This window comes from Alosa sapidissima, chromosome 11 (assembly GCF_018492685.1).
Source record: "Alosa sapidissima isolate fAloSap1 chromosome 11, fAloSap1.pri, whole genome shotgun sequence".
NCBI classification, from domain to species: Eukaryota; Metazoa; Chordata; class Actinopteri; order Clupeiformes; family Clupeidae; genus Alosa; species Alosa sapidissima.
Genome location: NC_055967.1, coordinates 1819919 through 1835059, shown reverse-complemented (window position 1 = coordinate 1835059; position 15141 = coordinate 1819919). Strand labels below are relative to the sequence as shown.

General features: G+C 41.2%; 1 protein-coding gene across 6 annotated transcripts in view; it reads right to left on the bottom strand.

Moving 5' to 3' along the window:
- The window catches only part of adpgk (ADP-dependent glucokinase), a 41398-nt gene that overhangs the window by 17344 nt on the left and 8913 nt on the right, over positions 1-15141 (bottom strand). For 3 of the 6 annotated variants that reach the window (XM_042108802.1, XM_042108801.1, XM_042108803.1), the window contains exon 4: positions 8560-8622. In XM_042108802.1, the coding sequence (XP_041964736.1) occupies positions 8560-8622 (63 nt within the window). Of the gene's footprint in view, positions 1-8559; positions 8623-8729; positions 8856-13523; positions 13572-15141 lie in introns of those variants that run through there. The other 3 variants (XM_042108805.1, XM_042108804.1, XM_042108806.1) reach the window with 3 other exon arrangements.

The window sequence follows — 15141 nt, the reverse complement described above, 5'->3', positions numbered from 1 at the left end:
TACTATAAGAACTATTTTGAGAGCTTTGATGGTAAATAAAGATGTTTCCATTGATTATTTAAAAAGGGTATGAATAATTTTGGACATGCCATTTTTCATAAAAATGTTTAAAAAAAAGATAAAAACAATTATTTTTTTATTCCATTTTTCTACCACATTGTCTTACAACCTTTTGGCATGTGGCAGTGTCATTTTCAGTCAGAACAAACATATTGGTCAAGAGAAAATCAACATTACATCAATATTTGCCAGGGGTATGAATAATTTTGTTCTTAACTGTAGCTATTTACAACTGAGACCGCTGCTATATAGCTTTTAGCTATATATTTTGACCCGACCCACCTGCAATCAGCAACATTACATAGACATTTTACTCGAACCCGCTCATGCATCACTACTGTAGATATGCGATATTAATATTGCAAAATATGCAATATACATATTTTGCTAATATAGACTCTAAGGAACAAGATTTTTTTTTGTCTTCAAATTTTCATGATCCATCTTTAGTGTTTTTATCTGTATGTTTTAAAATAAGCGATTATATCTAGTCCGAAAAGTGATTTTCACATTTTCTTCTCATTTTTTGACAATTAATTCCACTTATTTCCACAGTTAATGTAGAAAGGTTGTTGGTTCTAAAACAATATCCATAGTTTCCAAACTCTCAGTGTCTGAAAAGTGTAAAAACACCTCCTCCCTTGTTGCCTATGTCAAAAACGATTTCTTAATCTTTGCTTTTCTTGATGCTTTGCTTTCCTTGACCTGCCATGTCATTCTATTATCTAAAGGTCAACTAAAGAAATTACAAACTGCACAGAACAGAGCGGCCAGGTTAGTATTACATTGTCCCATAAGAGCAAACACAATTAGTATGCACCGTCGACTCTCTTGGTTAATGGTAGAGAAGGTATAGGTTGGATTTCAACACAACTAAATTTTTCAGAAACACTGTCTTTTCTTTTCATCCTGTTTTCTTATATAACCAAATTGTTAGGTGTGATCAGGTTCATTTTCATTTGACTAGGTCAGCTGATGATGACCAGTTGATGTTACCACGACCAAAATCAAATGCTTTAAAGAAAACAGTTATTTATCGTGCTATCAATCATTGGAATAATTGTCCACTGAATATACGTAAAATGAATAGCAAAGTATCTTTTAAATACCAATTGAGAATACATTATCTAAATTTGTAGGGATTGGACATTGATTGGATTTACTGTATGAATGTAATAATGAATGGAATACTGTAATTTTTTTTGAATATTTTTTGATGGTGTTTATAATGATGTGCAATGTTTTACTGCTTTTGAATTGTCAGTGTTACAGTAGGTGATCTTTTCTTGTTGTGGACCCCAGGAAGACTAGCTTGTTCCATTTTGGTGACAGCTAATGGGGATCCTTTTAACAATAAACAATAAACAAACAGACAAACCACGGATGGCCCTCTCACAGCCTGAACTAATACAAGAAAACAAATAACTCAAGGGAAAACATTGTCAGACACTAAACCGTGTGTATTTGCTCTCTTTAAAAGCAATGGGTTATCCACAGCCAACAGGCCGGGCGTGCGATAGAAGCAATGGGGTAACAGCAACAACGCACCACGACTTTTGGAAGCCTGCCAAAATGCTAGCACAATGGCAGCATTACACTCTACAGTCACCAGTCTTAGAGTCAAGCCATGTTCTTCCAGCGACAACAACCACAAGCACCCATGCGCCAAACAATTCAAATGACCGGCATTGTTCTCCCAGAGAGGAACCTAAGTATATGATCAGCACCCACGGGTGGGTGTGTGCGCCAGGGCTGCAGGTCAGCCTTTCCACATACATCCCTGGCTTTAAAGTTCACTGTAGCATACCTATCTACTGACAAGGCCTGAAGGGGATGGGGGAAACATTTACTTCTGCTACACTGGCAGAGAACTCATGTGAAACAGACTGTGGGAGGTGGAAGGGGTTTGAATGATGTCCGGCAGTATTATGAGTATAATGTCGGAGGGATAGAACCGGATCAGGGACCAGACTCAACTCCTCCAGGGGGCGCACGATTGGAAAATCTTCACCTGCTGCTATGCTTGGGGCCAGCTCTGTTTCTTCCAAAGTGTCTGTGCTAAAAGGTGCCACTGCAGGGTGGCTGGCGCTGTTTGTGGGGGGTTGGACATCTGGTACGCCCTCCAAATGAGCCTGGAACAGTTGGTCAAGGCTAAAGTTAACACCATCTTGGCCCCTGGAAGGCTCAGTGCTAGTGCTGAGGTGAGCTATGGCTACGGCTACCCTCAGCTGGTCTCCAACTTCAGGGTTACCTGGAGGTATGCCCTTCAAATAAGCCTTGGACAGGTGATAATGGCTAGAGTTGACACCATTTTGGTCAATGTGATGCTAAGCACTAGTCCTGGTGTGGACTATGGCTACCCTCAACGGGTCTCCAACTGCAGGGTTACCGAGGCCTGGCTCCCTCCCGATATCCCCATGAGGCTGTGGAGCAGCCAGTGCTGGTGGGCTGGATGAATCTTGACTGGTGGGAACAGGTTTAAGCTCGGAGCGATACATGGTCTTAAGGGGGCCCTCTTCCCATTCGACCTGATCTTATAGTGTGTGCCAATTCCATCCAGACACTCCACAATGTCATACTTTGTGGACGCCCATGTATTCTGGATTTTGTGGCAACCGTGAAAATGGTTCTTGCAAAAGACTAGAGTGGCAGGTGGTAATATGAGTACTGTGTCAGAACCACCATGCCTACGATATGCCGCAGCCTGTTCTAAGTGTCTCCTAGCACTAGCATATACAGAAGTCAGGTACTTTTGATGTTGCACCACCCAATCAGTCGGTGGACTGTCCCCGTGGTCACCTCCAGTATTTCCAAGTAGGTGGTCAACTGGTAACTGTGGCTTCTGACCGAACATCAGCTCATATGGGGAGTGCTGTGTGGACTGGTGCACGGTGGTATTATAGGCGAACAGGAGCTGAGGGAGCAACTGGGGCCATTAACACTTCTTTTCAGGGGGCAGGGCTCGAAATTAACTTTTTTTCTCAGTGTCCCGAAGCTGTCCCGAATTCTACTTGCCACTGTCCCGGACTTAACCACCAGTGTCCCAAATTCAAGTTCTTGTTTTTTTCCCATTCTACATAATAAACAGCATAATAATCAGTAACTTGCATCACTTAATTAACTCGTTCTGGTCCACCATGACAGATCTGAACAATTTATTAAACACCATTTTATTAACATTAATCATCTGCTGTTTCACACAACACTCATTTTCAGAGATTGCGCTTTTGGCTCTTTTTTGAGGTTGCACTAAACGTTCTCATTGTCCATCGTTTTGACTGACAGGGTTGTAAAACATTACGTCAATAATCTATTTTCACGTGTCTTTAATTTCAATGTCAGTTTGGTGTGATGTCATGGCCACAGATCTCAGTGAAAACAATTAGCGTGGGAAATTACCACGAAGCTGTCAGATAGGCTACTCTCCTGCCGTACTCTCACCCTCTTGTGCACACTCAAATGCATTCCCAATTAAATAAAGTAGCAAAACGGAGTTAGATCTGCTGCAACTATCCCGATGTAACAAGCTGTTTTGACATTGTAAACGTTCTCTAAGAAGAGTGTAAAGCAATTTGCAGTTGCCACAACGTCGTCTATTGATGGAAAACATAGCGAGCGGTCTATGATAACCTAAATGCTCGGCAGGCCAGATTAAAGTGCGTGGCGGGCCGGATCTATGATAAACTAATAAATGCTCGGCGGGCCGGATTAAAGTGCGTGGCGGGCCGCAGTTTGGACACCCCTAGCCTTAGAACTGCCACAGCGAAATGTCAAATGCTAACTTAAATAACTGTTATCATTGTTATAGGCTACCTTGCAACACTATCGTTTTGTCAAATCGCAGTTGCAGTAGGCTATTTAGCTCAGCATGATATTGGTGACGTTTGTCTGTCACTGACAGAAAACACGCAGCGTTTTAGTCAGAGAGGACTGTCATCTCGTCTGTCATGAAAACAAATGCCATTTGCCTGCCTTAGTTAGGTAAGTTAACCTCTATATCGGAAAGTGACCCATTAGGCCTACCGCCATCACTTAATATTCATTTAACCAATTAAATGGCGGATTCCTAAGGAAACGCAAGCACCCAGCCCATTTCGGTATCTTACTATATTTGTACCAAAAATAACATTGTAGCCTACCATGATTTGAAGAGCAGTAGCCTAAACAGTGTTGTAAGGCTGCGTGTAGGCTACAAAACCACTTATTTACAGATCAGCTGGCTGACGCTGCTTTTGCCAGCTGTCCGTTACGCCAGGTCAAATGTTGTATCATTTTATCCAGACGAGAAAGATACGTTTAGATTCCCATGTGAACAGTTTAGGAAAAAAGTGCCTATTTTGAAATTTGCTTTGCCATTTTTTCTACTGTCCCAGAGTTGTCCCAGACATCATTCTATTGTGTCCCGGAAGCATTTTTTATGGTCCCCGGGACGTCGGGACATCGTTAATTTCGAGCCCTGTCAGGGGGTACGGTCCTGAGCAAGTCATGAAGTTGTTGAAACATTCAAATTGACCGTTCCCCTCTGGATGATAACTGGTGGTTCTACTCTTTGTTATACCGTAGATTAGAGGTGTCACGATTTACCGGTGTTATGATCACCGCAATGATAAAATAAGAAAATGTGAATATCATATAAATAATGTATAAACGCTATTATCATATGACACAATCGTTTTTAAATAAATAGGCTTTTTGTGCGTGTTGTTTCTCTCATGCGCTCACTCCATTTCTCTCTCTCTCCCTCCCTCCTAAAAGTCACACACACAACTGTGTGATCACCATAGCGACGTTTGTTGTCATTTTTTCCTGCGACGCTCCGGTACGCCTGCTAACTTACTAGCGTCGCGAGTAGCAATATGGATAATCTTTACAACTTTTTCCCCCAGCCAAAACAGCGTTTTCTCCCGTATGGGAATATTTTGGGCTCAGAAAGGACGGCAATCTGGTACAGGAAGCCCCGGTATGCAGAGAGTGCAGTGTGAAGTGATAGCCAAAGGTGGAAATACCACAAACCTGGCTTCTCACCTAAGAATTCATCACCCAAATCATTTTGTTATCGTGGAGAGGGTAGGCAGATAACATTAGTTATAGGTTTAGCATAAGATGATGTCATAAGTTGAGTGCTATAGCCCTATAGAGTGCTATAGTGTTTCTCAAAGTGTGGTCCGGGGACCACTAGTGGTCCGCAAGCTATCCCAAGTGGCCCGCGAGCAGACGTGGTAAATATAGATGAGTTGTTTGCAATATTGAACCAACTTGTATGTGAATCCAAACAGTTCTGCAACACTGCCTATGTAAGCTACGCCAGTTAAATCATATGAATCCTCTTACACAATAAGCAAGGTGTAAAGACAATAACCAAGGTGGTTCAGTGAGTAGGCCTATTGTGTAATGTTGAAGGATCTACTGTTTTGTTTTTGCTAGGTGGCCCGTGATTTTTTTTTATTGCTTAAGTGGTCCTTGGTCGGAAAACGGTTGAGAAACACTGCTATAGCCTACAGTACCTGTCTAACATATCTGGTAAGGCCGTTAGCGTAGAAGATGAAGGAATGAATAAATGATTTGTGGCAGTGTCATCATGATGAACAGAAGAGTAGCACAGACTGATTATTGTTCGTTAGCACTAGCACTGCCGTTAAACTTTTGGGTGGCTGGCACAGTGATACAATGTAACAGCAGATGCGAGACATTTTTTAAACGAGTCTCCCCCCTTATGGTGGTATGGTAGCCAAATTACAAATTACATGTGGGTGTATCGGACAATCTGATACTCCTCTAGGCTTAATTGACAGGTCAGAATGGTCTATTAAAACCCTATTTAAACCTAGAGTTACTATAGTTTAGGCCTAAACTAGGATTATTTTAGAAGCCACATTGGTGCAAACCAGATAATAAAAGTGACCAGTAATGTGAAAATAGCCTTATATTTACATTGACATCTTTTTATATTTTTTTCTGGTGATTAGGCAGCATCCAGGAAACGTGGTCAAGTAAAAGATACAGAAAGACAGCTGAGCATGTTTAAAACTTTGAGCAGAAAAAGGAAGGCAGATGAGGCAGTAGAGCATGAGGCAGAAGCCATCACAGATGCACTGACTTATTTTATTGCTAAAGATATGATGCCTTTTAGAATGGTGGAGAGGGCAGGATTTTGTGCGTTTGTTAAAACGCTGGCTCCAAAATATAAAATTCCTCGGAGACAGTTTTTTTTTTTAGAGAAAGCGATTCCGAAGCTCTACCTAAAGACCAAGGTTGGTGTCACGAGCTTGTTTCAGGAAGGGGAACATCTTGCATTTACCACTGATCTTTGGACGAGAGTGACAGAGAGCTTAAAGAAGCCTTGTGCAACAATTTTAGCAAAAATTACCTTAATTATGCAGGTTGAGAGTCGTTCTGATGGTTCTACAACACTTTTTGGGTCATTTGGTGGGTGCTTTGTCTCCCCCTAGTGCTTCTCCGCGGAAAAACCGAATATGCAACTTTCTGGTCTCGGACCAAAGAAATCCGGATGTGACTCGGCGGAAGGACTCGAAAATGTAGTCAGATTGTAGTTTCTAAGAAGACTGCAAAACGGACTCCGACTTGGCTTTGTTGCTGTTGAAATTGTAAGTAGCCTACCCTTGGGTGAACTTTGTTTTTGTAATGTGGTTTGATAGTCTCTTGAACAATGTGTTTGCTCAACCGTTTTATTGTGAGCCCTGTATGTGTTTAGCTTGGTTTCTTGATGGCTAGCTCGCTAGCTAGTGGGGGTTTAGCGTAGCAGTCACTTGCTACCGAAGCTGCAGGGGGAGCTATGTCGTGAAAAATGCTTGCATAGGGCATAGGGCTTCTTTAACAATACATTTCATAACAACTGGATGGGAGCTGAAATCAGCCTGCTTCGAAACCGCATTCCTCCCCCTCGACCACACCAGTGAGAACATCAAAATGACATTTAACAATCTGTTAGGAGTGGGGCATCAGCAAGAACGCAGTGGTGAGTGTGACAAAAGACAACGCTGCAAACATGAAAGCTGCATTCCAAACTGAAACGGTTTGGATCAGCTGCTTTGGCCACAATTTGAATCTAGCTACAGGGAAATCTTTAAAAATTGACAGGGTGGATGCAGCAATAAAGGCGTGCAGGAGTGTTTATCAGGGCTTCAACCACTCCTGGAAGTGAAGAAGGGAGCTAGCAAAGATCCAAAAGGAGATGAACATCCCACAACATGCTCTTGTCCAAGACGTATTGACTAGGTGGGGGTCTTTACGGGTAGGTGGTCATCCCTGTCGCCAAAACCACAGAAATCTGGAAATACAGGAATCAGTCCCTTGCAGGACTTTCAGGTCTCTTTTGGTTCGACCAGGGATGGTGACCACTGTACAAGATTCTGCCACCCAAGAGTCTTGGATAGGTGCACTCGAGGCTTGCATGTTGGCTATGGCAATCGGCAGGGGGGCATCCAGGCCATGTGACACAGATCGCGTTAGTGGGGCTTGTGGGAAGCCTAAAAAGGGCATCGGCATTGCGATTAGCTGTCCCAGGACGATATTTGATGTTGTAATTAAAGAGGGCAAGCTGAGAAATCCAGCACAGTTCCAGAGCACCCAGTTTTGCTGACAGCAGGTATTTGAGGGGATTGTTGTCAATGTACACGGTGAACTTGCCCAGGAGATACACACAATTTTTTTCCGTGATTGCCCACTTGACTGCAAAAAGTTTGAGTTTCATGGCACTATAATTTGACATGTTCCTCTCACTTAGCCGCAAACCCCGGCTATCAAAGGCTATTGGTCACCGTAACCCATCCTTCTCCTGTGACAGAACTTCCTCCAATCCTGCATGGCTTGCATCCGTCTCTAAGGTAAAGGGTCCACTGAAATCGGCATAACCGAGGACTGGCACTTGAACAAGCCATCCTTTTAAGGCTCTGAATTCAGAAAAAGTTCTGAAGGCAAACCTAAACCTGACTACATCCAATGTTAACTATCCAATATTCAGATGTCTGTAATTGAAATGTTTACCCTATTCACCCGTTCTATGTTGCCTATGGAGGCCAGTTTTAGACTATGCTAAAAATGCTAATTAGCAGGTTTAAAACTCAAAAATCAGCTAAGTGAATATGATATTCAGAATCAGTACCCAAAAATTTGTGATAGTAGTCCGAGTCTTAATTATACATTATATAATAATGATGATGTCATTTGGGTTTTTTGTCCGTTGCCTCAGGGCAACAGTATGCAGTTAGACCACTTTTGTTAAGTGTGAAAATGGATTGTGAAAATTTGAAGACAAAAAAATCTTGTTCCTTAGACTCTATACTAGCAAAATATGCAAAAAAAAAAACAATTTTTTTAACAAGAAAATCCAGCGGGATTCCACAAGACACCGTACTATGATGGAAAGGCTTGAAGGGCAAAATGCATAAAATTCAATAAAAATAAAAAAATGTTTAATAACTATTAGAGATGCACACAATATTTGGCAATCCTCTTATCAGATAATAAGTACCAGCTTACCATGAGCTGAGGGTAAGATGCAAACTTCTGTCCCATAAGAGCAGCATTCCCACCAACATAGAGCTAAAAAGACAAAAATAATCAGGCATGTAGCATAAATCTGACAAAGATGTTATCACCATATCAGTCACACATGGGTACACAGACGTCTTAACCAGCTGCACATTTACCTTCTCATTTATATCAAACAGACCCTAGTGGACCCTTGTGTACACAGAAAGTATACACTATGATCTCCTCTGATGCTAAGACCAGTCTGGACATGTCACATTCCAAGGATCCAGTCATCAAGATCTCTGCCCCAACAGAAAAAACAGGGAGGAAGTGGAATCCACAGGAAGCAGTTAAGACTGAAGGGATATTGTTGGACAGGTGCAGAAGATTTTGTCTTCGTACCAGTTCAAAAGCATGGAGTAAGTCTACAGCACAGGAGAAGAGACAGATGGTAACCAGCTTTGATTGCGAACAAGAAGAGCAAACTAGACGTTCAACAGCTGTGTCTCAAGCGAAACAAGGATAAATAATGGATGAACTGGCATGGTGTTAAGAGGAGGATCAGCTGGAAAGAGCTATGGGCTATGGATGTTAACCACATTGCATTAAATTCATGTAGGAGCCACTTATGATGTTCTTCTTACTGGACTTACTCGAACCTCAGTCAATGGGTTGGTGAAAAAGGAAACTGAAAGTTATGTATGGGTCATGGCTCTTTAATGCATATTCTATCTAGTTACAAAACTAGCCTGAACCAGGGCCGCTACACCTGGAGACGAATGCAAACAATAAGATGGGGCAAAGTATGGGATTGAACTCTCCTGATGGATGTCAGAAGGTAACTGCGAGTGTATTGTTGAGACTGTTCTGTTCTTATACAGGACATGGTTTTGAATTCGGAATGTGAGTGCATTGTCTACTCTATTCACCTAACTATTCCATTTGAAGAAATGGAGGAGAACTAATAGCAGAAGTAAGGGAACGTGGCTGGCAAACACACACAAGACCAGTGGAGATAGGTGCTAGAAGCTTTGGAGTAGTCACCCCCAACGCTTCTGAAATCTCGTTGCAGTGTCGCTATTTCTGAAGTGGTATGTAGCCACTGCCACATATACAAGGGCTCATAAATGAATTAAATAGTAAATGAATGCATGTATCTAAATAAAGAAAAAATATAAGTTATTCCTGGCCAGGTTATGTTCTGTTTTGTATGCATACGAGAGTAAGGAAAGAAATTTCACTTAAATAGAGATTCACTTTTCACTCATTTTTCCTTACTGACTGCACGTCTGTCTCTCTGAAGCGCAGCTTGCACAGGTAAATCAGCTGACCGAATTCCGTCATAGGGCAGAGAAATTTAAACTAGGAACATGGTGTCGGAGTGAGACAAAGGAGGAATTAAATGGCTTCACCATGGTGATCAGAATTGCTCGACGGTGGATATTTGTTTGTTTTTTCGGGGCGGACTAATGGACTAAATCGCTTTGGAATACCACCTGGAAACGGATCGTGGGTGAGATGTGACTTTTTTTATTTTTGTTTATTGCCGGGTGTCATTGCTGCCATAACGATTAAGCTGTGGTTTGGAAAACTTAAGGACTTATTTTTTTGTTTGTTGGAATATCTTTCCTGGGATTTGGATTACTGTTTACTGTTTTTGTATCATATAAGATCAAAGACTGAGTTACAGTAAACTAACAGAATTAACACACAGACTTTACGGGGAATACAAACAGACAGAGATTAATATGCGGCCTGCTCTATATGAAGGCCCTTTTTTGTTTCTTCTTCTCTCTTTCTTACGCTATCTAGTAAATAAATAACACAATTAGTAGTACAAACGGTGTCGTTGAACTTTATAATTTGTTGTAATACATTGAATTGTTACAGGTAGTTAATGGCACCTGCCATTTTGTGTGGTTATGTTGCTAATTGGATCATAAACTGCCACAGAGACGGAGATGATTGACTGAAGAATTTGTTGGGATTTGTTGGTGCCCACATTAAGGGCTTGCAATTTGTTTAGTTATGTTCCTGATCGGATCAAAGACGGCCATAGCAACAAAGAAGAATGATAGAACAATCTGTTGTAGAGAACTTATTATGAGTGTGCAGGGGGTGGGTCTGGGACGCCACACACTGCTGTTAAGCCTAATTGGCTTAATTCCTCTTCCTCCTCTAAAAACCCTGAGCATTTTTGCCCTACACATATTAAAGCACCCCAGATAATTTGAACATACATATATAAGCTTAGGTAGAATATTATATGCTCGCTTGAGGTGGTTTTTGCCTTTGTAGACAACTTGCATGTCACCACCTGAATTGTTATGCAAAAGTTGCCAATCATAGGTTAACTCCTTACAAACAGTGCTGTGCGAAGTCTGCTCTGAGGAGGTGGAGGATTCTCATATCTCATTATTCCCTTACATTTTCCTAAACGGTTACCGATAGCCTGATATCAGACTAGGTTAGCAATGTCAGATAGGCTACCTCTTCCTCCATATGATATAATAACATTACATAACATTTTTTGATAATAACAAGTGATTGGAAGCAGCCTATCTTGCTGCTGGTGATGGAAGCATATGGAAGCCTGTTCCTACATTGTCACATTGCTACTTAAGTGAGCTATGTCAAGTAGCTACTTACCCTAAGTGAAATACCGTAAAACTTCAAATAATAGGTTTGGGTTAAAGGCTGGTCTCCAATAGAGGCCTGGTCTGTTTTTTTCTAAAATCCGTCAGATCGTCCGTTTAAAGCGCAATTCACACCAAAGATTTGCAATGACACGAAACCGTTGCAGAAAGGAGTTGCAGCAGTGTGAATTAGATGTTGCACGTTGTTGCAAGCCGTCGCAAAGCATTCACCATCTCTAGTCACAGCTGCAACATGATATAGGCTAGGTTGCTAGTGACAAAATATGAGCTTTCAGTGTGATACGATCCCTTTGTAAATTACGTTTGATTAAAACGTATTTCATCTTTTCTGGCTATCCCCGCTATTTGGATCTTACTGTATCTCACTCAGTGAACATCTCAACACTAATTGTCATCAGATAGCCTAGTCATATAGGTAGACATTCAGTGTGTTTGAAATAATTAATGCGATAATATTTTCCATCTCTGCAGAGGAAAAGTTTTGTGTAAAGGGAATTAAAGGCCTGTCTCATATAGACGCCTGTCTCTAATACTAGCCGGTGCACTTTGGCGATTTGGGAAAATAAAAGCCCGGGCTATTATTTGGAGTTTTACAGTACACATATCAATATTATCGGCTTTGCTTCGTAAACTTCTGAAGAATGGAATGGTTTTGAAACAATAGTAAGGTTGCCTTTTTTTATGCCTTTTCTCACCTCATAACGACCCAATTGATTTAACATAGTATTATCATATGGTCATTGAGCACAGGTCATAAACAACTTTGACACAAACATGCTGTACATTTTATTATCTGCATAAAGTGTTAAAATGCATTTAGTTGCAACCTATATGCCTATAGAGCTCAACAGTCACCGGCCATCTCCGTGAGGGCTCAGCTTCCAAAAGTAAGCTTCCCATTCATTTCTCCAATCAATGTCTGGAAAAGTTTGTAAATAAAGAGTTTTAGGCTTTGCCTTAGTCTAGTGAAGTGAAGGTGAGGCCAAAACGTCAACCTTAAAACTTAAAACGTGTGGAAACATTTTAGTGAAATAAAGCAACTAAACAGGTTGAATTCAGACTCCGCAAAGAAGAGTCATCTGACGGCACGATGATGATGCATGAGCATCTCAAACCCAAGTACCCTAGAGCTGTGATCTAATGATAACTCTAGATGGGTACATTTTAGCGAGTAACTTTTTCAATGATTGATTGCTTTTTGCCAACTGGCTATAATGTTACTGTATATTGTGCTGTTTATGTTAGTTTACCTGTCAAAAAAAGATTAGTTCGTGAATGCTATCATATTGCAAAAGAACAGTGAATTACAGAACTAGCCTTATTCTTCCTATCTTTTGTCCATGTTAATAATGTTACAAGTGTTTTTCTGCAGTGGCCAAGTGTGATAAATAGGGTTGGGTATCGTTTGGGTTTTATCCGATACCGGTGCTAAATCGATACTTTTAAAACGGTGCCAGTGCCAAAATGGTGCCTAAACCGGTACTTTGTTTTTACAATAAATTGCTATAAAGCATGAATTGCTTTTTTTTATTGATAAGACAAATTTGAACATGAAATTGAACTGTTATATTCAATTTACTATCAATATCTCATTGCTCCTATGCATAATACATTTAAAATGTTAAAACAGCTTGCCATGGATGCACACACAAGTAAGCTCTGCTTTCAAGTTTACCCAGTGTAGGTAGTTTGCCATAAGGTATGTTAAAACCGCTTGCCATAGAACTGCCAGTCATGGACAACGCCATTTGCAAGCAAGCTATTCTAACAGGGACTACTTTCCAGTTAATTCAGTGTGTTCACAAATGCTTCAAGAAATATGCCTTCCCCCATAACACGCAATAGTTTTGAACATGTTTGGCTATATGTCGGTGTTGAAGTGTTTAGATTCCCAGCGCTAGTAGGCATTTTAACAGCAACTATGGCTATGCGCTAATACCAGTCAGCTGAGTTTAATTAGCGATAACGTGCAGAGATGGTTCCGTAGCCTCTTTCACAGCTCAGTGACATCAGGTATGTAACCTACATATTTATGTTTTTGCCAGCTAACTTTTAACATGATCTTCATATTCATTGTGATGCTATATGGGCCTCATGCACATGAAAGATTAATATCATGCCATTATGTTGTTTAGAACACACCGTGAAATAAAGTTTTCACCTACAACTTTGTTGATAACATTTCAAATAATTGCCAGTTAGAACCGTGTTTCGGTGCCCAACCCTAGTGATAAAGTAAACTATGGTGGCGTTCAATTTGTGATAATAATCCTAAAACCGCTTTCTGTTTTGATCTTTCTATTTTAGTAGTACAATACGTCAATGATTCGACCCAAAGGGCCAACCATCAAAAGCCGAGTTATGATAAAATGTCCAGATAATGTCATGAGCCCTCTCACTCCACCGGGTTACCACCTTAAGTGGTTTCCATTATCTTCCACTCTGCTCACCACTCTCTCTACTCAGCCTAACTAGCTCCACCTGTCCCTGCTCTGCTCTGCTCTAATTACTCTGCCAGCTGCTCTGCATTACCCACTAACCTCTCCCAGTATTTAAAGCCCTGTCTTTCAGCTCTCCTTTGTCAGATCGTCTGCAAAGCTCACACCCGGAACCTGTTTGCTCGCGCTTCTGGCTCACTCTTGTTTTGTGACCCCGGGCCTGCCTGAATCTTGGATTCTCTTCTGCCCCAGAAAACCAGACCTGCTTTCTGCCGTAACGACTCCCGACTACTCTTCGATCCCGGTAACTCTGACCAGCCTTCTGCCTTGCCACTACGAATTTGGATTTCCCTTGAACTGTACTCCTGCCTCGTTTCATCCGCCCTGTTGTGTCTGTATTCCCCCCCCCCCCCAGGACTTCCGGACCACCCACCACCGGCGTCATAGGACGAATCGCTGCCACTGGGGGGAACAGTCACAGCACATTGGACGGAATCCCTGTTATTCCCGGTAACCCCTGGAGCCTTCACTCACTCCCTACTTCCCTTAAGTTTAATAAACTTTCTGGTGTGACGCAATTGTGGTCCTCTGGTCGTCTGTCTGAACCGTGACAAGATAAAATGTCCAGATTGTGCGTTTTCATGAGTTTTCGATCTTTATCTTTTTTTTTTATATATATTTTAGTTCTATTCATTGAGAGTTCCTAAAATCACACATAATATTGCGTTTTTGGCACTCAAAGTGTTAATATAGTCTTAGTCAGTGTTTCAGGACATTAGTGCAGTCTCGTCTTAGTCAATGAAAAAAGGTCGTTGACGAACATATTTTGTCTCGTCTTGTCTGACAAAATTAACACTAAGAAGTCCTGAGTGGCTGAAAAATTGTACTTATTAAATCACACTGGGAGCAAAGAAGACTGTCTTCACTTGTTTCCCCTTTGCATCTGTCAAGGAAATCCCGTACACACGGAAAGGCCTAGGGTAGCCTACATCAGATGGCCTAAAGATTAGGCCCTTCTACATAGCATTCAGTGATTTGCATGCAGTAATTTGAACACTGATCTTGATCTAGCCTACTTTGGCTATTTACAGTAAATGTAATTTATTGCCAAAACAGGACACAATGTAAATTAACTATAACAAACAATAAAGGACTTAATTACACACAAACTACTGTTTTACTGACTATAAAAATAACAATTATGTAGGAAGTTTAGAACCCAGAATTGACCTGCACACTACAAAAGTGCACCAAATTCAACACAAATGACTCAATACACTTGGAGGATGTCTGCCTCCTTTCTTTTCCAGATATTTTAGGATTTCACTGTGGTATCGTTTCAGTATCGAGATATTTATGGCAGGTATTGTATCGAGGGGGGGGGGGTCAGTGTTTGTAGTGTATCAGTGTTTGCATATTTAACATGTTTCATACAAGTGTTTCAACACTGCATTTCAGTCGTTGCTTTTACCTTACCGAAAGCCTACGCATGC